The 26,418-nt window shown below is 39.4% G+C and overlaps 1 protein-coding gene across 1 annotated transcript in view; it reads right to left on the reverse strand.

Moving 5' to 3' along the window:
- The window catches only part of PDE7B (phosphodiesterase 7B), a 185,088-nt gene that overhangs the window by 98,526 nt on the left and 60,144 nt on the right, over window positions 1–26,418 (reverse strand). The window contains exon 2 of the mRNA XM_050893639.1: window positions 22,725–22,785. Coding sequence (XP_050749596.1) covers window positions 22,725–22,785 — 61 coding nt within the window. The remainder of the gene's footprint in view (window positions 1–22,724; window positions 22,786–26,418) is intronic.

A 26,418-nucleotide genomic window follows, 5' to 3' on the forward strand; every position in this document is an offset into this window, starting at 1 on the left:
GTTCCATTGCTTTCTAAATAAATAAATATTGGAGTCAGCTGTGCACCTCAGTTTCTGCTGAGATCAGAAGTGGAAGGATGAGAACGGTGCAGAAGGTGCTACCCTTCAGTTGTTTCCAGGGAGGAGAATCTCATGAGAAAATTCTGATCTTAGGTTTTCTGTCTGAATTCCAAGATGCTAAGATAAATTGAAACAAACATTCAGAATTTTAAATATTTTTTTTTTTTGTGAAATGGACTCACCAAAGCTTTTGAGGTTTGCCTGTTACCTACTTAAATATATCAGCAGTATTGCTTGAAAAGTATAGATTTTGCAAATTCAGACTTTGAAGCTTGAGAAAACAGCAATGGTAATGGCTGTATGAATATTCATAAGTTAAGAGAATAACCAAAACAGTCTTGTTTTCAGCAGTTTTCACAATATCTATTCTTATTTAGGAGGTTTCACTGTATTAATGGCATTCTCTCTCTTTCCCTCTCCTTTATAGTCTTTATGGGAAAATAAAGGAAAATGAGCTGTGCTTTTGTAATGGTCTTACATCTCTACAGATGTCAGCTCAAGAGTAGTCAAAAGATTGTCACACATTACACATACTCTTAAAAAGTAATGTATTTCTTTTCTGAGCAGATACAAATTCAGCTCCCTGGTCTATCACATTGCCTGTGTGATACTAAGAAATTAGTTTTAATCACTTTGGCTATATCTAAGCTGCCTAAACTCAGGAGTTCCTCCTGGTTCCAGGGCTGGTGAGGTGAGATGACTCAGGGCTGGGATGAGATCTGGAGCCTACTTGTCCTTTCTCTCTTGCCCCTTGATTTCTCTGGGAAGAAGTCCAGGGATGTAAGCTGCAAAAGCACCATGCTGCACTGGATAATGTTGGTTGATAAGGAAACCAGAACTAAGAGGCTTGTAGCATCTTATACCTGCCACACTGTGTGGCTGTAACTGTTTTCTTATGGCTAATATGGGAATAGTGTCACCTTTCTTCAAAGGAAGAAAGCAAACATAAATGTTAGGAATAATGAATCTTTAGCATACTGTAGTAACAGAGGCCTTATACCTCTTCTCAGATACTTACATGTATTTTTAACAATCTGTCTCAAACATAGTTATTCTGGACTATCAAGATTCATAGCTATCTGGTCACCCTCAGGGTTCAAGTGCAATCGGCAAGACAGTACAAATAACAAATACATGTTGAAATGTAACACTGTTAGCCACGTTCAGAAATGGTCGTGTTTTTTCAGGGAGTCGAGTAGGAGTTCATCACTTTGCAACGCCTATGAGTCATGCCAGGTAGCACTGGCAGCCCTCCATGACCTTGCAAAGTGCTGTCTCCCCAGCTAACCTCCAGGCCTGAGCGTCTCGCTTTGCAGGACGTGTGAGCAGCCTTCCCCTGGGCCAGGTGTGGGCAGGGACGGAGTACTTGCAGCCACCCCCGAAGTCCTCAGCAGGTGCAGTGTTCAAGAGGTATTAGATATGTCCAGCTATCTTACTGTCCAGTCCACTTATTATTGACAAAAAGTGTCTTGTGTCTGTAGTGGCTTTTATTCTGAAGAAGTATTTAAAAGATATTTTTTTGTCCATCCACATTTGAGCATGGTTTTTTCTTTTATTATTTGCGTTGTCTTGCCAATGACATCTGGGCTATTAGGTGAGGGGACAGTTGCAAACTATGGTAATAGCTGTAAGTTCTGCTGTTCACCTGTGGCTGAAGTGTGAACGCTACTGAAAAGGGTTGGATACAAACGTATCTATGTAACTTGAATATGTTATGAGGGAAAATTTAAAATAGTGTTGTGGCCAAAGCAATATTTTGGTCTGAAAAGTGGGATAAGGACCAATTCTAAGAACCATCTTTCATAGCCACAAGTAACAGAGACCTCAGTTACTTTATCCCCTTGTCATGGTTTAACCCCAGCCAGCAGCTGAGCGCCACACAGCCACTCCCTCACTCCCCCCCTGCTCCCAGTGGGATGGGGAGGAGAATCGGGAAAGAAGGTAAAACTCGTGGGTTGAGATAAGAACAGTTTAATAACTAAAGTAAAATAAAATATAATACTAACAACAATAATAATGAAATATGATAAAAATAATAGTTGTAATGAAAAGGAATATAACAAAGAAAAGAAGAGGGAAAAAAAAGGAAAAAACCACAGTGATGCACAACGCAATTGCTCACCACTTGCTGACCGATGCCCGAGCAACAATCCACCCCTCCCGGCCAGCTCCCCCCTGTTTATACCCTGGGCATGACGTTCCATGGTATGGAATACCCCTTTGGCTAGTTCGGGTCAGCTGTCCTGGCTGTGCTCCCTCCCAGCTTCTTGCACACCTGCTTGCTGGCAGAGCATGGGAAACCGAAAAATCCTTAACTTAGGATAAGCGCTACTTAGCAACAGCTAAAACATCAGAGTGTTATCAACATCATTCTCACACTAAATCCAAAACACAGCACTGTACCAGCTACTAAGAAGAAAATTAACTCTATCCCAGCCAAAACCAGGACACTCCTATATTGTTTGGGACAAGTCATTTCCCTTAATTTAACACAGGGAACAGTGCTTACCAAATTCATCTTTTATTTTAGCCCCGCTGTGACTGATGGACCAACTGAATGGTTACAGCTGGCAGCCACAGCCCACACTTGCAGCCTGGCCCACGTTGGGCAAAGCTGTGGGCCTGCCCGGAGGCTGAGATGCTCTGGAAGTGAGATAATGTGCTCAGAAATTGCCCTCTCTGGCCTATCGCCAGCACTGCGTGCTGCAGCACTGCAATAGGCTGCAACAGATCCTTGCCTTCCCACCTAAATACAGGAACAGTGCTGTTGATGTTGAGGCAAGCCAGTTTGCTCTGCATCGTAAGTGAAGGGATGTGCATCTCTGAGAGGAGCTAGCACTTAAATGCTTTTCAACAAGAGCTAAACTGTATGAAGAGCTGTGAAACAATAAGACAGGGAGGCAGAAATTCCTGTGTGTGATTTTTCTGCTCCAGCTGTGTGTGGCCTTGGGTGGGAAGAAGATCTTCCCATCCCATCTGAAAGTAACGGTGTCTCATTCCTGAGCAGAACTGATGTGCAGTAATAGAATTTGGAAAGTTGTTATTCTGAATATCTGTAAGCAATTTCCATGAATTTCTTTCACATATGCTATTTTCCACATTACAGAAGATACTTGTTTCATTTTGTTGTTAAATTTTGCTAAGAATTCACATAAAACTCTTCCAATTGTGCTACACTAAAAAGCATTTAAATATATTACTTACCTTTTCGTTAAGAATCAGTAGATTTTAAAACCTAGAAGCAGCAGGTTTCTAAGAGGACTGCTGATTTATGTGTGCTGATTCCAGACAATCCAGTTAGAAGCATCCAAAATGAATTGATTTTCAGGAACTAATGAATAAGTATCATCTGACTAAGAAGGATATCTTTTTAATATGTTGCATGTTGGTATCATAAAATCATAGCCTCAGGTTTTAAGTTATGATGGAAAAGATATAATAGCTGAGAAAAAGGTATCATCATTCCTTAAAGAGCCAAATTTCCTTTTTAAATATGTGGTGTCATGTTTCTTGGCTGGACTAATTCCTCCCATGTCATGGAATATTATCTGCGTTCATGGAGCATGTCCAATTTAGTGATTTTTCTCTATTATACCATGTAAAGTGCCTTTTACCTACACAATATAGTACCTTGCATTTGCTTAGTACTGCACAACGAGCATTGTATGTTTTCTAGAAAACATCCACTCCCACCGGTGCTCATGTATGTGGAGTAGGTATGTGTGCAGACATAGAAAGACAAGGCAAACACACCCACTCCCACACAAGCACATGTGGGACATTGAGAATTAAAACCATAAATATCAGGCAACGTGCGACTCCCTATCTACACCTCTGGCTGAATTACGTGTGATCATTTTTAAAAAATAAAGATTGGACACCAGTTGCAACCGAGTATTTTAAAATTCCCTTAATTATTCTGTAATCAGAACTGGCTGTTTTTAAACATGACTCCTCAGCAGAAGGGCATCAGAAGGTTTTGAGCAGACAAGTGATGTCTTGGACATCTGATTCTTCATACATGTGAGCCCTCTCAAAGTCTTATTATGCTCTCCTATTACCCTCTCTTATTATTATTCCTCCTCACAGAGGAGGAAACTCTTGAGCTAGTCATCCTCGGGTCCCTTCTAGTTAACCAACAGAAACAGCTCATTTGATTCATGTGAGGTGTTTACATTGCTATACTATGAGCTGAAAAGAGCTCTCAAAATGCCTGTGTCTTTCTGTTGACTGTCAGGAAGCCTCAGATATAAACATTCTTACTGTGGACATATAAAGATACAAAAGAGGTAAGGAGAAAGCATGCTGCTCCCCTGGCAATGCTATGTGCTATCTGTACTCTCAGTGTTGTGCAATATAAATTCCTTGCTTAGAGCTGAGATCCCTCATTTGTACGCTTCAATCACTTCTTCCAATGCTTTTCTATTACTTATTGCCTCTTGCCTTCTTTCCTTTTCCTAGATGACACTCCTTCTTAAGCAGTAATTTAATGGAGTAAGAGAATATAGTCAAAGGCTTCAGAACTAGGAGATTTTTTATTATAAAGTTCCATAATTTCTTTTGTAAATTTATTTAATATGTTGGATCTATGCATGAAAAAATATGCATGAAAATATGTTGGATCTATGCATAAAACATGACTAAACAAGCCTAGGATCTATATGAGTCTTGATATTTTGGCTCAGTACCAGTCTCTTACAAACTTTTTCCCACTTTGCGCACCAAAAACAATCTAGAGCTTCAGCCAGGGTTATCTATTTCCATATGCAGCATATGATGGGAAAAGAGCTTACAAACATTAACAGATATTCCATAATGATAAGACAATGAAATTAAATACCTCCAAAGAACTCCGGTAGAATTTTTTTTTCCCTATATAAGCCTAAGGAATTACAGCAAATCCCATTTAGATAGCCCAAGCTTCAGGGGACAATTAATGACAGAAACGGTAATTACAGGAAAGGCTACCTCAAAGAGCCTGAGTTCCACATCAGTAACGAACTGTTACTGATGGATCAAGAAGATAAGGCTACCTTTACGGAAAAACGGGAAAGGGTCTAAAAACAGATATTCCTGTTAACAATGGGAAAATATCTGGAGAAAAGCCAAAGCCTCATTTATTTGTGCAGCCTTTAGGGAAGAAAGTATTGTAATGTATGGTTGCCTTACTAGGAATATGAAAAAGCAAATGAGCAACCAAGAGGCTGTTCAAACAAAAATCTATCTTTAAAGGTAGCATATAGGATTTGTAGGATTTGTATATGATGAAGGTTTTGTAATACTTATGTGGATGGTTTGTGGATGTTTATAATGAGAAACACAGAAGTGTGCGTTAGCATATGAAGGAGATAGCGAGCATGGTAGGGAATCTGACTTCTGGTCACATGAGGGAGCAGAGCATTGGAGGAGAAGAGGTATGTCAGTTTTCTGGTGCCAGGCGATGCGAGGGAGAAGGCTGCTGGGATCTGCAGCTGGCCCGAGCCAGAGGAATTACTTTGTTTGGTATAACTTTGTGAGCTTTCATGTGTTTGTTTCCCTGGGGGCAAGAGCTAAAACCTGTTGTGATGTGATAGTCCTTGACTTCCTGAAAGCAGGAGATAGCCCACCAGATGACTAACTGCCTCAGCACACCGGGGCGGCCAAGCCAGCTACTTCCTAGAACCTTCTGGGTCAGTCAATGGGCGATGTGATAAAAACTCTGACTACAGTTCCAAGGGGACAATTAGGACTGCTGGGACGCAGCTCTTAACACAATTTCAGCAGAGGGACGGCTGAGCAGCCAGAGAGCAGAAGCAGGGACAAGAGGCAGGTGAGGACAGAAGTAGCAGACTGCCTAGGTCTTGTGAGGTTTCCCATCGTTTGGGCAGCCCAGGGTCAGCTGAAAGTGGCAAATTCAGGCATGGTTAACAATGGACCCCACCTGTATGTCAGCTGGAATTTTTATTGCGCTTGTAGTGTGAAATAGGCCAACATGTAGGCAGAACTTGATGGCAATAGTAGGTATTCATTACAGCTGCTCTCTGCTGGCTGGAGCTAGAACTAGACCTTCACTTCTGCTGGGGGTTGTACATGTTCCTCGCTTTTGTCAACTGATAACTTCGTGGACTTCTGAATTAGGAGAATCTAAGTTTTACCCTACCATAGCAATGAAATTCCAAGAGCGCCAGGTCTGTAATTTAACAATAATCATGAAGCCAGTAAGTCACAGCTTTGTTTAAGTAAGACCTTGTTAGGTCACATCTCTTAAAAGTAAATGAATAGGAAAGATTAAAGTGGATTCAGCAGCAAATTATTATCTTTGACCACATATTATCAACTAGATGGCCTTATGCCTTTAAATCTGGGATAATTATGGTTTTCTCCAACAATATCCAATTACATGACGAATAACCTTGGCGTCTAAGGCAGGAACCTCTGATATGCGTCACTTCTTACCTCAAGAAGACTGTTTATCGGAGTTATCAGTGCTGGCTGCTGAAAAATCAGCTTGCTATTGTTACATTCCCATTCAAAGCATGCTGTCTTCCAAAACATCTGAGCAGACCTGACAGACTGACGGCTGGGAGTGCTTTGACATACTCTACCAGAGGGAACTCCTGGGGGGAATAAACCAACTGCATTCATTGCACTTTCTCCTTTATAGGGTGTGATAATGTAGCTGGGGAATGCAGGGGCAGTCTCTCCTGTGAGAGACAAAGCAGGAAATACATATAGGAAATCTTCAGTGCATATTTCTGATTTGCACTGATTTCATTCCAGGTTCTTGTTAATGCCAGTAGTTGCAAAGTACAAAGACAGAAATGTCTTGCACTGGATAAAAAATATCTTTTATATATTGGGATCAATCACTCTCACACACGGTGAAGCATTACATTTCTGATTAGCCTTAGATCCCATAAGCAATAAAGACTGAAAATTGTTATTAGAACAACAGGTGTTATCATTAAAATGCTTCCTAAGAATAGATTAGAAGGTAACATGAATGAAGTTTGTACAGTAACATCTTGTACTGTGTTAGAATAAGAACAGTCTCTATAAAGCAGAAAAACAAGGCATGAATTTCATTACAGAATTGTTTGGGATAGTCTTTAATAGAAATAGCTATTTGATAGATTATGTATATAATGTGCTAATTATCTGGGGATTTGCATTTAATGTATTTAAATCTGGTTTAAATTTGGGGTTATTGCTTTAAAAACATCTACTGTTAGAAAGAAAAATTATCTTCCCAGCCCTTTGCCAGAAAAAGAGAAGCTTTTGACTCATGGCTAATAAAACTTTTATTAATAATTAAAGCATGTTGATGATTAAAAGCATCCTACAGCTGCTATGCATGGATATTACAGATGAGACCTATCAGTCTCTGTTTCTTACTGAATGTGAGAACATGGCATAGGTTGGCAAGATGTTAAGGACTAGATCAAAAAAATGTTCCTGAAACAGGATTTAGGAATTCCAAATAGGATTTTGTGCTTAAATCCAAGGCTAAGACCCTGAAAACTCCCACTTAGCTTTTGTTTGACATTGAAAATGCTTCAGCACTGTACCTGGTGCAAATTTCTTGGTTTGCTTGCTTGCTTTTTAACCTTAAAAACCCTGTTGATGTCTGAAAGATCTGAGTGTAAGCATGTTCAAAAGCACCTCAGATTGGGGCAGAGCTCAGAAGCCACTGCTGCTTTCATGTTTTCATCCTATTTGCATCCAGATATGAAGCATTCATCTACTGGAGTCCTCTCGTGTTCACTGCAGTTGGCATTCTCAGCACATGCCAGGTACAGGGTGCAGCTCATTGCAAGGTCTACTGGTGACCATTACAAAATAGGACCAGGAGAAAGAGAGATGGCTTTTCTTTATATAACAATAAAACTGTGCATGGAATTTATATAGCAGTTTAGCATTTACATGGGTTATCCATAAAATGGTGGTGGTGGGGGAGTGGGAATGGAGATTAAATTTCATTGTCTGCCGGGGGGAATGCTTCTTCCACAGTTTGTAGCTCCCAGCAGAACGCCTTGCCTGCAGCATTAGGTGTGCTGAGCAGGAACAGCCTGTCTACGCAAAAAGGAATTCAAGGTTCATTGTGTATGTGTGTGCAAGAGCGAAATGGCTTTGTAGTGTAATGATTATGACATGTACCTAGGATGAGGGAGAAACGGGATCTTGTCTATGCTTCACAGTCTGCTCTTGGGTTTTGTTACACGACTTTCATGGGGACTCCTGGTTCAGAGACCACAGTGTAGGAACGCTTCTTCAGTAGTGTGGGATTTTAATTGGAGCGGATTATGCTGTAATTTTAAAATTTAATTTATTTTTGGCTTTTAAAGTCAGGCTTTTTTTATTTAAGATTTTTTTAAAATTTAAACTAGCTTTACAGTAGCTCTCTGTGGTTTAACAGTTGGTCAGGTGCTTGTGAGCCAAATCAAATGCAGGAGTGAGAGTCCTCAAGTGAAGAGGGACTGTTTGTCATTAGTTTGTTCATATTCTTTCTCTAACTGGCTGATAACCTATATCCAGATGCTTTCAAAGCCCCACTGGGACTAGAGTGACTGTTTCAATACTTAATAACTCTAGAAGGCAGAACCTGCCAATTCCCTGTTCTACTTTATTCCCGGTGTTGCTACTTTATTTAGTGGATACATATTTGAGTTCCCCCTTTGAATTGACATTTGCACTTCTCAGGCACTCTGAGACTCAGACACAAATTGCTGTGATATTTTGCCTAGGAGAAATTACAGATAACTTGCCGCAAAGCCTTGCATTACACGCCAGCCAACGCTTTAGGGTAGCTTTATGAAGACAGGGAAAATGTAGGCAAAAAACTGTTCTACTAAGACAGATGCACTCATTTTGATGGCTTGGCTTTGGGAAACTTGATTAAAAACAGCCTTTTTTTTTTGTTTGTTTGTTTTGTTTTTGTTATAGTCAAAGGGTAACTGGTGAGCGTTTGTACACCAGCACTCATGGGAGAAAGCAGCCTGGAAGGTGGGAGCAGGTGTTGCATTGGCCAACCTGAAACGGAGGGAAAATGACTAAAACCCTCCTTCATTCTCATCCCTTGCCCAATTAAATCCAATTTACAGCAATGTTTTGCTACACATTGCGCCAACAATTAAAGGGAATAAAAAAACGACTTATTTTACAACTGAAGAAATCCTTTTTTAGAGTACCGTAATAACTGCTCTTACGAAAGAAATGCCACAGGATCATCAGTGAGCAGAGGGCGTTAAGAGCAGAGTTTTATATCTTGTCAAGCAGACAGCTCCTCCATCAGCAGGACACTCACAAGCTACCCAATAGCACTGATCTGCAGTTGACATAGGCACTTTCTACATCAGCTCCATCACTCGCATTATGTCATCCACGTCCCTGTGTTAACCCAACTCTGTCTTACTTTATGTCAGATAAGTTACTACCACAAAGCAGGGTCACTGCATTTGGGTAGAGATCTTACTTATTAGTTCTAAGTGAATAAGCTCAATCAAGAAACGTGGTAGAAAACTGGACTTTGGCTACAAAATATTTTTATCAAAAAGTTTCTGAATTCCACAGGGATTATTTCTATTGGTCAGAGCAATTTAGTGCTCATTTTCTCCCACAAACAAAATTTCAGTTTCCATCTGGAAATATTGGATTCACAGACGCCGTAGGAATTCCTCAGGTGAGCCTTAGCGTGTCTGTCTCATTATCCCATTTTCCTCTGTGACTGAGGTTACTCAGCCAAGCTGAACCTGCTGTGAGGTGTCACCAGGGACTCCTGTCATATGCTGGAGTAACTCAGCGAGAGACACAGTGATGCACGTCCCACATAAAAGATTGAAGTGTACAGACCTTCAATGACCGTGCCTGTAAAACGCCGCAGCAGCTTTTCTGAATCTAAAGCTTGTTACCAGCCAAAGGTTTTCCACTAAAAATTATAGGATTTGGGTCTCAAGTTTTCATCTTTTACTGAAATGTAATTACAGGATCTAATTTCAGGAAGACAATTTTTGTCAAACATTTCTGAAGAAACTCTTCCTCCAGCCAGCTTAGATGCATACTTGTTATCAAAGGCAGGCAAGTTTTCGAGTAGAAGAGAAGCAGGCGTAGCGGCAGGAGAAATAAAGACAGGAGCTGAATGATGGGCCCTGCCTATGTGAACCTGTACTTCTGGTGTAGCTCCTACCGAGGGAGTTAAATGTGTCCATAATATGAGATCCTGCAGCGCATCTTGTTACTCCTGAGGCAGCTTCAGCAAGAGTATAAAAAACAGACGGACAAAGGTGCTAGTAGCTTAGTAATTCCTGCTAATCTTTCCATGTCGAGGAAGAAGCTTTCTGGCCCGACAGTGTTAGAGGGATTTATGCTGTTCCCTCTTCAGAGCCTGTTTTGCAGAGGGAGGGCTTGAGGCTGCACAGCTGCCAGCCTAAAATCTTTCTAGATTTACTACTGGAAATTCATTTAAAGTTAAACATCAGCGACGCCCTCCCCCAACAAAGATTAAGAACAAAAAAATGTCAAGTAGGTAATGTTCAGGGTGAAGAGAGAATTGTGGTGCTTCTGATTAAAATAAAAATCAAACTCTCACCCATCCCATCCTAGGATTTCAGACAGCTTTCCAGCACACATCTGCCTCCAGTTTCCTCTTTGTTTATTCAGTCATCAATTATCAAGAGACTTTTTGTTTTGTCTCAATGAGCTGCACAATTTGAAGCAACTGTGGTATCTAAGATGGTTCTGCCTAAACCAAACACAGATTCCTTCATGGCACAGAGAAACTGGATTGGATTAAAATAAAAATATCCAAAACCAACAGAATTTTCTCTCTAAGCTGTTCTGAGGGTGATTATAATGTCATTTTCCCCCGTGAAACAAATAATACACAGACTTCAAAAGCCCTGAGTGTTGTTCTCAAACAACAGAAAATGAATGAGATTAGACATCATGATTTATGACGCTTCCATTCGTTCTTTTTAAGAAAAGGGAAATATGTTAATAATTAAAGTCACATGAACTCAGATTCTTTTGGCTCCTAAAATATTATGACATGCACTTGCCTAAAGGACCTCTAGGACAAATGTACAATGACAGGAATTCCACTTGCGCCTTGGAAGTGGTAGCTCCCTGGACATATTATTACCTCTGATTAAACCAGTGGATTAATGCCTGTTGTTACGCTCTCTGCTGATAGCAAGAAATTACAATGGAGCGTCTGCCATTCATCTTCCCTTTCCAACAGAGCTCTGTCAGTGACTGCCATTGTTGCCACATCATGTAGCTACAAACCGGGGACTCGACTAATTTATGCTACCCCTTAGCTTACTTTCACATCCTCACAACTCCTTCCATGGGAACAGTCTCGTGGCGATTTTAATTGAATATTCACGGAATGGCTGTGTATTGGCAACTCTGTTTGAGGTTTCCAAAGCAAAGCAAAATAATACCAGTTTAACAATGATTTTGTTGTATGGCAGATACTGACCCGAGTCTGTAAATATGAAATGCTGGAAACCAATAGGTAAAGAAATTAGGTTCCATAAGAAAATCTTTGCAGGGCAGTTAGAGCTGAGGGAGGTAAAATTTCTGTCTTTTTCTTAGACAAGCAATGACCTGTCTCTTGACAAATGCCTGTCTCAATGATCAAAGTGCCAGAGCACATTCTGGGACTTGACAAAGTGCCCAGTCATGTACCTTAACTATAAATTTGTCTTCCTACTTTTGTATAAACCTGAAATACAGCTCATGGAGTGAAAATGCACAGGCTTCTTTTTAAGATGATGTTCAAGATTTCATACAGTATTTAGTAACAAAAACAACAATAAGACAAAAGTACTTATATCTGTATGGGCTATCTTTACATACTGGGTTATCTAACTGGCTGAAAGACACTGAAAATAACTCTCTTCTTCTGTCAGCATGGTAATATGTTTCTTGTTATGATAATGTTATACAATTCTGATGTCAGTTTATTACACTATTTTCGGATGGAGAAGTCAATTCTAGACCACTAGTCCTTGCTTTCTTCTAAGAAACGTCTACTAATAAAGTGTATGATGCCAGTATTTCTGAGTTCCTTTCATTAGCACTCTCTCTTATAAAACAAAAAGATATTACAATATTAATTTGTCTCGTATGTGCATGAATAAAATCTGAGGATCTCACTATTGTATATCAATAAACAAAGCTCTGGAATATTAATAATTCCTTTGAATTAAGTGTTAAATTAAATTTGCTCTGTATTAATGTATAAACTCAGTGTGAAATCCTGACCTAGAGTTAAAAGGCATTTTACCTTAAGTTTCAAAAAGGATGGTATTTCATATTGGACTAAATCACATTTGCCATTTCCCATAAATGTCCTCATTTCAGACTATAAGACAAAGGCTTGATAAAGTATTAGGTTGCGTGCACAAATTGATGGCACATGTACTGGAAGCAGGCAAACAATATCCAGGAAAACACATTCTTACAACCTGTCATAAATTACAATTTATCTACATCCTATGCATCCTCAGTTAAACCTTAACTGAGGTGAGTGGTCCTGAAGGCAATGTGTGGGTACAGAAATCTGCGTGTTAGAGCAGCTGTTGGGTTGGAGTCACAACCGGTGTTGACTCTCTGGCAAAGTTCACAGAAGCAGGTAGCACAAGAAGAGCAGATTGGTTGAGTTAAACAGCCACAGCTGAGGCCCCAAAGTCTGCACTATGTATGCTTTGGAGGATTTGGTTTGGACTGCTTCTAATCTGTTTCCATGGACTAAATGTCTAGTAGCAGCTAGAATGCACTAGAGGTGCTCCCAGAGCACATGGCTTGCTCTGTTTCATGTGAAAGTAATCCAGTTTGTCTATTCCGAGACTGCTCCATAATGCAAACCAAAGTTTGCAGTAACTTGGGATAGCATCTCAAAAACACGCCCCTGATCTGACCTAAAACACTAATGTAGACATACTTGTTACAAGGAGAGGCTATAGCGTACCCTCCTTAAAAATTTTACCATGGGATGAAAAGTGTATTTAAAATGTTATGAAAATGAAAACCGTATTTCACATATTAATGGCTGAATTTAGTCTTCATATCCAAACATTTAATGACACAGTCAAATTTTCTACCCACAGGACAGTGTGATCATCAGGCCAATCTGGACTCCTTAAACATCTGAAAAATCTTTTGTCATGCTTTCAATTTACTTTATTCAACTAAAATTCAGGAGCTAGTCAGATGTCAGAAAAGGTCCTGCAGCTATGTCACAGGGCGAGAGAGAGAGAAATTAAGACTTCACAAAAGCAATGAGGAAAATAATTCAATTAATAAAAACAATTTGCTATCTACATTACTACAAATATGCTGAAAATTTAGAAATTGCTCTTGTATTAAAAAACAATGAATTATGTTACAGATGAGGTTGATTAACCTAATTTTCTATTATCCCCCATACTTTAAAGTTTAGAGCTTTGAACACCATGAAAAACAATGTCTGTACTCCAGGAGTAAAATTAATCTTCTCTAACTGCTCACATCCACACTTCAGCTTCTTTAGCAGTCAACGGGGAGAAATAGGCGCTCTTTAAGTACGCTTCCTCAGACCAGTTTTAGACGTCTATTTTGCAATGAGCAGAGTCTGAAGGAAGTACTTCTTTCTCATTCTTTTCAAGTACAAAATGGAAGATTAGATGATGGCTGTAGACTTTAAAAAAAATTTTTTTACAGTTGTTTATAGACATCCTGTCAGATGAATTGCATCCCGACTGTCTTCAGCATTATTTCATCTCCAGAGTGAGAGGAATGCCCTTTAAGGGAAATCCAGTAGGAGCACTCTCTGAACTTTTCTGTAAGAAATACAGTAATCTCTTGACATGGCTATTTGAGATTCAGAAATTCCGTTTCTTGTTGCTAAATCAAGTTCCCGTCATTTACCACCAATATTCATAGTCACACTCCATGATTTCATAAGCCTAGAGCCTCAAGTATTTGGATCAGATCAGTGCTTGAGCATTCGCAGTGATAGGCACTGTGACCGACCCTGGCACAGGAACGTATTTCAGCCTAAGCAGTTTTTGGCTTCAGTGAAAATATGTAAATACATGCTTCAGTAGTTTGATGATCAAGGGATGATCTAAGAGATCAACTTAATGCTTTAAGAAGTATGAGATGTACAAGGAAACAACAGATTATAATTTGAAATGATAATTTATTAAAAAAAAAAAAGAAAAAGGAAGATAAAGCCATCAAGGAAAGATAGCTACCCAGCTAGCAAGGCCAAAGAGCAGCAGGTGTTTGATTTTGTGGGCTTTTCTTTTTTATACTAAAGGTGAAAAAAAATCCTGCCAATAATATACTCCCAATTCTCAGTAAGAATGGTAAAATTATTAACAACATTTCAGAACAGCAAAAATGTTTAGCTCCAGAATACAATGAGACATCCTTTACAACACAGAGCAGAGAAGAATATAGGAAAATGCATTCTTAAGCTGAGAAGTTTATGAACATTTACAGCCAGGAACTGAGGGCTTGAAAGCACAGGAACTCCATGGCTTTCTCAGACATAAATCACTCTTACTAAGGGTAGCTACACAGTAATCTATAGGAAATTGCAGAGACTGTGAAATTGCAAGGTATCACCAAGTAATAATTAAAGAAACAAAGATTAATTGCTAGAGATAAGTTCAAGCCACAAAATATAAATTTGAATCATTTAAATCTAAGTTTGGAAATTTTACATCTGGAGATTTTCTTATGCTGTCATGAAGGGATGGCTGGCTGTTAAACTGTGGATAAGTGTTTTCTTCTCCAGTTTGGTCCCATTAATAGATCTAATAATTGCTCCTTTCCCCCCTTTCCCATTTTTTGAGAGAGAATTCTTACAGCAGTATGGTTAGTCACAGCAATTTTCTGTACAGCAAGTACTTTGGGTGAACACATCCCACTCATAACAGTTTGGACAAAGAAAATGGGAAATTACGTGAATGCAGTCCATATTTAGGCATGAGGTTAGGCACGAGGAAAAATCCAACTGTAAGGCAGCAGACTGAATAGGCACTTGAAATCTTTTTTCCAACAGGGGATCAGCAATAACTCATGTGACAAATACCATGAAATAAGATATGAGATCATCTTCAGTAAATCAATCAAGCAACTGTTTCTCTGCTTTATCTAAGAAGTGCCTATTTAAAAAAAATAAAAAAAAATAAAAGGAAAGGTCTGGGAAACAAAACTCAGGATTCTTCTTGTCTTACATGTCTGTGATCCCCCAGGTGGGGTGCGAGTCATAGGCCTATTTGTTATCCTCCTGGAGCCATACCCAGCATTTTTCCTTGCACAGGGTCAACAGGTGGAACAGAGAGCACCTAAACCCAGCCTATGTTGCCTTTAGTTTGGTGGGTAAGAAAAAAGTGGGTGCTGTGGGTTTTAACTACTTAAGGGCGGTGAAAGCCCAGAATTCAAAGTTTAAACTTTCACTAGATTATTACATAAATGGGCAGCAGAGTGCAATCCTTCTGTCTGCAGCATGCTTTGGACAAAAAGGGGGGTACTTCTTGGCTTCTCACTGCACTAAATTTGCTAGTATTTGTAGCCATGCTTTGAGCGCAGCTGCTGGATAGGACTTACAAACCTGTGTTTTTTCTAAATGTCATATGTGGTGAGATTCTCAGCCAAGTCAAAAAGTCTCTTTTTGATAGAGAAGCTGAAGAGTCAGGGGTTTGGGGTATTTTTAGTTGGGGGAGGGCGGGCTTTTTAATAATCTCTTGAGTTTTGGTATCTCAGTTGCATCCCGTGGTCCCAATGAATGGCTTTTGTAGATGTGGGCAACACAATAACTCTCCCTTCTAGAGAAAGCCATCATGCTGTGTTTACATCATATTGATGGTGTGAAATCCTCATTATTGCATTCCCTCCAAGTCCCCTGACACCCCCATTTCTTTCCTGCAACAAGCTCAGACTTAGGATAAAACTATATATGGTTCAAGTTAATGTTTAAGCAATAGAAAAAAACCAACCAGAAATTACATTTAGAAAAGTGTTTTATATGCCTACTCAAAATGCCAAGGCCAGTTTTTGTCTCCTTCAGCACCCTTCTGAAAGGTAGAATACTGCAAGACAAGTGGTTTCAGTCTGACCTGATTTCCAGGACAGAACAGGATAAACAGGTGGTCACTGTCACTCAGCTACCAGGCTATATAATTACCTAAAATAGTAATTAAATCAAAATTACTGCAATAATAAGATGGTATTAGAGAGCTGCTCTTTGAAATATAGTAAGGGCATCAGAATTTTCAATGTATTTTATCTTTTTTGTAGTTTCTTAACCAAATAAATTGAATAGTCATGAAACTAGGAGATGGATTTAATATTTATGTTCTTTGTGGGTTAGGGCACAAATCTCATGACAGTAAAGACAAAGAGTTCCTGCTTGTTTAGCGTGAAACCATAACACAGTAATGAAGTGGCATAATGGCGGCATGTGTATGCTGTAAGCTCCTTGACAAGGGAGTCTCTGTTGCAGCCTCATGCCCACCGATTTGCCACTTTCTGTGTCCACTCAAACGTAGGCAGCCTAGCATCTCTACTGGGGCCTTCCAGATAAAGCATGGGGCGATGCACCAAGTCGTTAGCCTCCTCTGTACCACTACAGCAAACAAATCATGAGCATTCTTGGAGAAAAAAGGTGAGATTTAGAAAGTATTGCATTTCAGGAAGAGACAGGCAGCTGGGGGAGGAGGTCTTAAGTGACACAAAGGAGCAATAAGCCTCTGTTTGATGGTGGCAAGGTCACAGAGATACCAATTTTTAAATGCATTTACAAGCATAATTGTAAGATCAGCAGTTGAGTCTTATTTTTAAAGTGTGTTAATATACTGGAATGGTATTTTAGAAAAAAAAAAGAAAAAGTATTAGAAGTTATTTGAAAATCTCTACCTTTTGTCTACTCAATTGGGGAGGAACTACAGTTCCAGAATTCTTATCTACGTCGTACTGTTCTCAACAGAATAAATTGTTGGTAGAGAGACTTTCATTGGCAGTTACAGTATAAAATATAAGTCAAAAGCTTCTAGTTCAGGCTTATATGTTTAGATTTGAATTTATCTACATTAACAACATATCAAAAACAGACATAGTGTTTATCTTTCTGTATGCATTCACACCATTGCTTTATAGTGGAAAAAAACCTGCTTCCCTTCATCCTGTGTTGCAAGCTGCTCATGGAATAGAAACCTATCTTTTTGTAGCAGACATCCTAAGCCTCCCCCCTCCCACCGCTATAAAGTTCTGAGTAATCCTGACAGGCAGCATAGCAATGGGTGTAGATTTCTTGCTAGTCACTGTAGATTTTAGGCCTTTTTCCCATAAGCATATTGCTTAATTTTACAAAGATTAATTCATGTGCTTATTGTCATGTTATTTGCACAGATAGAATACTTAGACTGCATAAGGTCAAGTGCACGTGTAAGTCTTCGAATGACTGGGATATAAATAGTCCGTATATTTGGCTATTTAGAACACCATTGCTCATGCATGCCGATCAGTTTCAGTAAAGTTTTGTGTGTGCAAGAGATATAGGGTCACATTTCAAATGATGTCAGTGAGGGCTCCAGAAAGCTTTGCAAAACTGCAAAGCTTGACCAGTGCAGAACTATTTGACTAGCTGCCTCGTTTCTTTTTCTCCCTCCACTGCAGGGCAAATTGACACGTTTAACTAGCCTTCAATATTTATTTTTCCCAGTAAGTTATATGGTTATTTACCTGATTAGGTTTCTCAAAGTGAATTTTAATAGATTTTTTTTTTTTCCCCCTAGTGAAGGTGAGTTCAATGGTTATGTAAGGCAGAGGCCAGCCAGCCAGAGCCTTGCCAGTACCCCTCAGTCCTGGCTTTCAACACAGTTGTTATTCCAGTAATGTCTCTCTCTCTTAAGCTGCGGCTGCCAACTCTGTTCAAATGTGTGGTGGTTTTCTGCTGTGGGCAAGGAGCCACCAAGACTGAAGCTGGATCCACGAAACTCATTTCATGGCTAAATGCTGGTTCCTTTAACCATAACTCACCATAGGTAATAAATGGTGGAAGTATGCCACAAAGCAGCTTTTTGGGGGAGGAGGGAGGTAGGCACCTCTCTGTGCTGGAATATGAAAAAGTTTGTTGCCCCAAAGCAACGAAGTTATGTTCTAGTAGTCTTGGGAAGAAAAAAAAAAGGTGCCACCCCCCACCTTTTTTTTTTGGATTGCTTTTTCCTTGGATGAATTTTAAATGGCTATTTGTGAGGAAACTACTTTTATTCCAAACAAGGATTCATCTGTCTGCTTTTGCAAGGATTAAGTCTACACCAAAAGGGAAACAAAACTCACCCAAATTATTCCTGTCTGCGTGGAATTTACAATAATGAAAAGAAAGCACCTCAGCCATTTGCCATGGGGCGTCTGGAAGGCTTGTGTTTTCATCTTACTAACTAGCTCCTTAAGGAGGGCAATTCACATTTCCCCTGGAAAAATTTCTGCAGACAGCGGAGTTGGCCAGCAAGAGATGTGACCTGTTCAAAACCTACCCAGCGTTTCAGTAAGGAGTAAAGACAAAATCTGGTGGTCGAAGACTGGTTACTAGCGTAACAAACTAGATAATTTGCTTTTATCATCCATCCCCCTTACTCCACTGTCATCAGTAAGGTTGAACAGATTAAAACTGATGGGATCATTTAATTTTGTATGTGTTACAGTGAGTGCAGCTGCCTACTTTCTATACAGCAAATACAAGGATAACCATATCTATTCTGTATAAACTGGTATTTATTTATACACTGAAGTTTCTCTTCTAGTTGGCAGACCTTTTTCCTCCCGTACTAATCCTAGAGACCGATATTGGAACGTTATTCTTTCCAGGATAAATTCATAAAACTTGGTGCTCTGCCATGTAAAGGTTACTGAGTTAGCTTTGGATGAGCTAGTTAAGATGTGAGAACTGGTTAAGTTGCCTTAACTTTGGACTCTTCCAAGCTAGTATGCAATTCTTCCCAGCAAAGTTAATTAGCGTAGGCATCCAACCAGCAATTTTCACAGCAAACTAACCCAATTATCTCTGCATGATATGACATTGTGTCATGTCTGAGCCCAGAATATGTCTGTCTACATATGGGAAAAATTAACAACAGGTTGTGGCATTGAAAATAGCAGTGGGTGCTCTAGGGAGATGGATAATTCCCTTCTGCCCTTCATAATATGAATATCTGGACTAATAACCACATAGTGAGTACCTTGCTATATGCTCAATTTTTGTGCCAACTATCGTTTTTTTAAGTCAAAATCATTATAAGTAAAGGGCACGAGGAGCCCAGGGTTCTAACTTCCAGAATGCAGCATAAAGCAAAAGCTTTTTGACATCCAGTTGAGCATCATCTAGCAATTTTGTCACAGTCGAGTGCCTTCACTAACTTGATAACAGCTCCAATTTAAAGAGAAGAGTGCAGATTTTCTACCTTGCACTGGAAGTGCTGATGAGCTACTAGTGGCTCCAGAGAGACTCAGAGATTCAAGGGAAACCTCTGACAACACACTTTTATCGACAGTGTGGTATTTTTATGACCTGCATTACTATAGTACTTCAGCTTCTCATTGTACTTATAAATTTATTCCTGTTGTTCCTAAGAAATGAGGAAGCACCTCTCTTCCTGTTTTTCAAAGGACGGTGGATGTGCAGGGATGTTTAAAGCCTTAGACAATGCCAGGCTCAAGAAATCTGTGATAGATTTAGGATGTGAACACTGGTCTTCAAAAGGCTAAGGTGGACCACTGACCAACTTTCTTCTGTGACAGTTACAAAAGTTGTATTGCTTTAATTAGTATAACATTTGGAAGTGTGAAGAAACAAGCACAATGTAAAGCATAAGAGGGAGAACATAATTTTCTGTAAGAACTTTAGTACACATAATTACACTGATACTAAGCATATCTTGGGCAGAGCACATAGTTATTATCTGTTATATCCTCAGGAAGCACTGCTAAGTGGCCATTTAATTTAGTTGTTCAAGTTATATTTCACACTTGGATTATAAACATCCATCACTCCCATACTGAAAGATGAGGCATTAAACTGATTCTTTTGCTCTTAACCTCAGGTTGAGCAATATCCAGTCAGTCCATTGAAAAGTTACCTACTTTCACTATAGCCATTGTAAGCGTTTAGGCATTTCTTTATCTATTATTTCCTGTTTTCCAGCAGCAAGATAGGAATATGATAAGATTTTCACTGCAAACCTCTCTTTCTCAACCTTTATAGGAAAGGAACCTTATCCACATAATCCATATTACCTCAAGGAATGTGGACTCACAGTAGCAAGCCTGGTGTTACTCCTAAAAACCTTTAAATTTGAAGGTAAACCAGAACCAGTAGTATAACCCAGATACAGACCTTTTCTGACAAAACCAGCTGTTACCATTTTAGAGTACTGCTTGATAATGTACAGTTCCAAGTATGGACTGGTCTTGCGTCAAAGATCCCTGAAGAAATACAGTCAGTACTCCAGACTCCTGTGTTTCTTTTCTTACTAAGTAATTATCCTCTTGCAGTTGCTGGGACTTGCCCTCTAGATTTCTGTCAGCACTGTGTCACTGTTACAGTAAATGACAGCATGACAGTTTCAGCATATTTCAAAGACTGGGCAGTCAAGAAAGATGTCCCTCTCTGAAGGCACTTTGTACTTTGTTCACTAGTTACACCCACAGACGTTATAATGTCAGCTTTGCATTGATCAGTGACAAACTTTGTGTTTTGTTCTCTTGGAAATTCAATTCCCTTGTAAAATCTGAAATTGGACACTACATGACACATTCAGCACAAAGTCTTAGACTTTTTAGATTGCACCATTTCTGGCTCCTGCTCTTCCATACGGAGTTCAGTATGAAAGGAGAGGTACCAGAATGGACACCCGCTAGCTTTATAGCACTGCCAGAACCACACACATTTCTATGATAAATCAAGACAGTGGAGTTTGTCTCCAGTAGTTGCCCTCAGAGCAACCATATAGTGCTAGTTTCTACTTCCCATACCTCTTACGGAGCCAGTTGTGGGATATCCACTTGCACTTAGAATAATCTCAGCTCTGTACATGATTTGGGATACCTTGGGGTGAAATGTAATATCCTGTATTATGTGTGACACTATAGTCCTTAATTTGTTAGAGACACTGAAGAATATATTTTTAAATACAAGAGATGTAACTTCTGAGAGTCAGTCACACCTTTGGCATGTCCCCTTGGAGTCATTTTTACATTCCTAGCAGTTTCCTTACAGAGCACAGCATATGTTCTCATTCTTGCACATGCATATAGTACAAGACATAGATAAGAATATATGTAATGGAAACAAGATCTTGTTCTGCTCACTGCTCCTAAAGAATCATTTGCATTAAGGATGATGCCAAACTCCCAATTTTGGACTGACTTGTTATAAAAATGCCAAACCAAATGATGAACCAACCTGTGTAGAAGACTTTCATCTTCAGGTCATTTTTTTGTTCTCCCCTCTCCTACCCCCCCTTTTTTTTCCCCTAATGGATAATAACATTTGCATGAATATAACTTCCTCAGAACTAGAGTATTACGAACTCAATGGTATCTAAGCTGTGGATTATAATTGGCATGATAAAGGATCACAAGTGTATCTTTTCTGTCAGCTTGTTCCATTAAGAACCTCTAACCATGGATCATTGATGTAACAGATCATTACGGCCCATTGTGTCAGTTCATCTGTTGGGATCTGTGCACTATAAGCATGACAGATTTCCTCTGCAGCAATTATAGTCTATTGTGACAATAGGATTTAATGAATATAAACAACAAACCACATAATCTGTTATTACAGAACACAGCTATGGACCCAGATGGGAATTAAGTTCCTAGACATTGCCAGTTGCAGTTTTTAAAATTGCGACATTTTGGTCTTCATGTTATTAGATGCAATGCTCTAATTTACAGCATACATTTATTTCAACCCTGGCAGGTGAAAGGTCTTCAGAATTTAAAGCCTAATCCTGCAAATGTTCCGTGATTTCATTTTTTCTGAGTAAACCTTATCTTTTAGGTTTTTAGACACTTACTCCCTGTCTTTCACTGTGATACTAGCCATGCTGTTAATATTTCAGTACTAACATTGTGGATGAAACAAGCAAATAAGTACAATAAAATTGGTCACAGAAATTAATGAAACATAGCAGAACATTCCTGTATTGTTTCCAAAGAATAGACACTTCTACTTAATATTAATTTTTACAAATGATGGTCAAAGTGCTACACCAGTGCAAATCGGTAAAATCACTGTCATTGAATTTTGCTGAATGGTGCAGCTGAAGGTCTGACCTAGAGGCTTTTGATACATATTTGTGAAATTAATACTCCTTTTCAAAGTACAGATTTTCAGCTTTCAAATATGAGTTCTGGACTTGAGTACATCAGAGGTTGCAGTTATAGTGTTGGTACAGCTATATTTTCATCTATGTAGGTGGACGCTACTGGAATATATATATACTTTGTTTCAATAATTGAAAATTCACCATAAAGAATATATTAATGAGGACTACATGTGGATGAGCTGTGTAAATGCCATTGTGAATCATCACGGCCATTATCATGTACTTTTGAGAAGAAATCCCCAATTAAATGTACTTCCACACACTTCTTGTATCAAAAGGGGAAAAGAATCTTACCCTTACCTAGCATGCGAACACATTTGGCATTCTGGTCAGGACTATCAAGTGAGATTTCTCCGCACCTCTGGAAAACAAAAAAAAGGATATATTTAGTTAAAGGCTCTGTGATAGTATCCCTGTCCTTGTTCTCTGATATGTTTATGTTTTGGAACTAGAGATGTTCAAAGACACATTGTAAAAATGTCAAAAATCAAAAGATTTTCAGGTAGCCAAAGTTTGAGGAAGAATGGACATTGCTAATGTGCAAGGATGGATCAACACTGTATGCCAGGGTGTTCACCAAGAAAAACTCAAGGTAACACCTGTTACCTTTATATCTATGGCTTAAGCTACTGCCTGATCCACATTATTGTTTGTTACCATCAGACCCAATTATATAGGAGGCCTCATTTACCACTGGTAGACATTGCAGCCCTCTCCACTATACTGATTTAGTTGTCACACGGCTGCACCCTAAACAGGATCTGTGAAGTGATCCAGTTGAAAACAAAACAAAACCAGCTATGCTGATCCAACAATTGGTATTTCTGTAAAATGAACTTGCTTAAAAAACCCCCACAACTCTTAAACATTTATTAAGGCAAGCTGTCATTTCACAAAATTTGAACTCTCCATAACACCTATGGTAAAATTGTTTTTTGTAAGGTGCAAATAATTTATGTCTCTATGCTAACATGTTTTGTTAATGAAAAATAGTATTCAGGTATGTACCGATATATTATACACAAGTACAGATATATTATCAGGGCTGATGTTCTGTCCCTGTACAAAACCAGTGAAGGAACATCATAGAATCGTAGAATGGGGTGTGTTGGAAGGGACCTTAAAGATCATGTAGTTCCAACCCCGCTCCCATGGGCAGGGACACCTTCCACTAGACCAGGGTGCCCAAAGCCCCATCCAACCTGGCCTTGAACACTTCCAGGGAGGGGGCATCCACAACCTCTCTGGGCAACCTGTTCCAGTGCCTCACCACCCTCACAGTAAAGAACTTCTTCCTAATATCTAATCTAAATCTTCCCTCTTTCAGTTTAAAGCTGTTACCCCTCGTCCTATCACTACACTGCCTGATAAAGAGTCCCTCCCCATCTTTCCTGTAGGCCCCCTTTAAGTTGGAGTTAGGATCAGAACACAGAAGTGTTGGGTTGTTTTCAAAGATAAGACATCATTTTTGAGTCCTTTATGCAGACAGGCATGTCAGTTTAGCTGCCAGGAGAAACGTAATTGGTGTGGCTCATGGGTCTGATCCAGCTGCAACTAAAGTCAGTCAGTGTACAGATCCCACTCACTTCAGTAGTGGTTGCTTCAGGTGCTATAAAAAAGATTCAATTTCGTATTACTACACTCAAAGTTCATGATAGGGGCTTAAGGATAGCCTCATATTTTATAGGTAAAAGTGGTCCTTTCTTCCTTATCTACATATTTATAATTTTGGTATCTATGACCAAATGGGAATAAAAGCACAGTGGTTCAAGTTTGGAAAAATCACTGAGAGGTATCCATTTCCCTTCCTCTTCCTTTCTCTCTCTTTCTAATGCAGTTTCCCCTTTTCAGCACCTATGGCTTTCTCTCTTATGTGAGACAAAGTGGTTAGTACTGTCTTTTTCTTTTTTTTTTTGTTAATAAAAGTGACATTTGCAGCAAATATTAAAACCTACAAAGAATCAGGTAAGTAAAAAACCCCAGAGCTTCAAAGAAGATGAAACACAGCAACAGTTTCACAAATGAACAACACATTTGGAACTCATTATTTTTAAAATAGCCTTCACCTCCCTCACACCGAAATAAACACAAACAAACAAACAAAAACCCATCTCCCACACAGAGTCTTTTCATATATCAGCACATCTAAAAAGAGCAAACAGACGTCTGTATTAACCTTCCTAGGTGGGAGCACTTACTACTGAAAGATTGCAAAAGAAAAACAACACCCAGCATTTCAAAGTTAATTTTGCAAATGCTCTTATACCAGCTCCCTGTCAGGAGACAAAAAATTTGCTATTTATTCTTCTAGGAAGAATGTTAAGGTACGGGCATCTTTTCACAGAAATCTCCCAGCTTCTTCTTCATGACCATAAGTATACTTAGACAAACAGAGATGTAAGAAAGCATGTCAAAATTCACTGCCCACCTCACCCCTGAATTTACACTGCTCTTTGAAAACCTTTAGTTATTTTTGATTTAGTCCCTCAGAGGTATTGTATGTTCCAGACATATTTATATAAACACCACATTTCAGGCTGGCAAACGATGTCTTACAATATCTAATGATACTCACCAGTCCTAGTGTTATGAAATTGGGAAAATGGCTAATGTTCCCCAGAGTCCACTAACATCCCACAGGATCCATTATGATGATGGATGAACTGTGAAAACTTTGCAAGTAAGATTTGGATAACTGTATACAAGTTCACAGCCTTATCTGAATTCCCTTAACCCTTGCAACCCACAGAACTGGCTGAAAATCATGCTACAACAGTCAGCCTAGGAGATTTTTCACTACCACTGCAGCTGGAAATACCAGGAGAAAAAGTTTCTGCAGCAATTTAATTTCTGATCCCAGTAAAAGCTCATAGGCACACACCAATGGGATGAAAAGCAAGCTGTTACCAAACTGCTCAGAGCATCTGAAAAAGAGTTAGTTGGATCCAGGGAGTGTAAAGTGGCACAGAAATGCAGCAGGGACTCATTTTTGCTCATCCAAAAAATAGAGTTGTTGGGGCATTTTTGCTGTTAGCAAATGTTTTCCATGAACAAGAAGCAAGGAATGACTTCAGGATTTAATCTTTAGGATTAAACTGAGACTTTGCCACCACTCCTATGAATTCCTGCCAGGGTTGGATAAGCTTCTCCTGTCCTTTTCCTGGCCCGGCTTACTTCCCTTTCTGGTTTGGGTTTGTTCCGCCTGCTTGTATGTCGGGGCTGGTACAGAGAGATGAGGCCAAGAGTCTCTCCAGTCCCAATCCATTTCCAAACTAGTTCCAAAGCAGCTGCTCATTCTCTCCTGAAAGTTTCTAAGTTGGCTACAGAGTCAGTAGTGGATCCATCAGAGAGCAGGAATAGGAATTTGACATTAGATGCTGGTTATTCTACTTTTTCATTTCAACCAGTCAGAAAGCAGAGAGAGGAGGAAGAATAACCCCAAACAAATCTGCTGTACATATGCAGACCTATTGCACCACATGTAGATCACCATATATGTCTGTTGGGGAAGCTGAGAGAGAAATATGACATCTCTTTTAAAGACTGGCTGCACAGCCTCTAGAAGCCGCTGCTTGCAAGCAACACTAGCCATATTCATAGGAGTCAGGTCTGGAAGAAGATACCAGTTTTCTGTTCCCTTTTTAGAGAAGTAAGAGTATCAATGGTGAGCTGTAAAGACCAAACATATTATCCAGTTAGGAAGAGCAATGAACTCAAACAGGAGAGCTGCCTCCAAACTTCATTTCTTGAAATCTATGATGAGGTTGGATTCATAGTCCTGACCTATATTTGAAGCTCATTAAAGTTCCAAGATTTCACTCTCTAAAAATATGTTAAATCATATTCTTGGATCTAAATGATCCCTGAGTTTGGGGTATTTTAAATCTCAGTTTGGGCTTCATGGTCAGGACTACTACATCACTGGTAGGACTGGCTTTGCTCTTTGTAGCCCTGGATGTTGGGCTGGTGAGTTTACAGAGGCAGCCCTGCTGAA

The sequence above is a fragment of the Gymnogyps californianus genome, chromosome 3 (assembly GCF_018139145.2).
Source record: "Gymnogyps californianus isolate 813 chromosome 3, ASM1813914v2, whole genome shotgun sequence".
Lineage (NCBI taxonomy): Eukaryota > Metazoa > Chordata > Aves > Accipitriformes > Cathartidae > Gymnogyps > Gymnogyps californianus.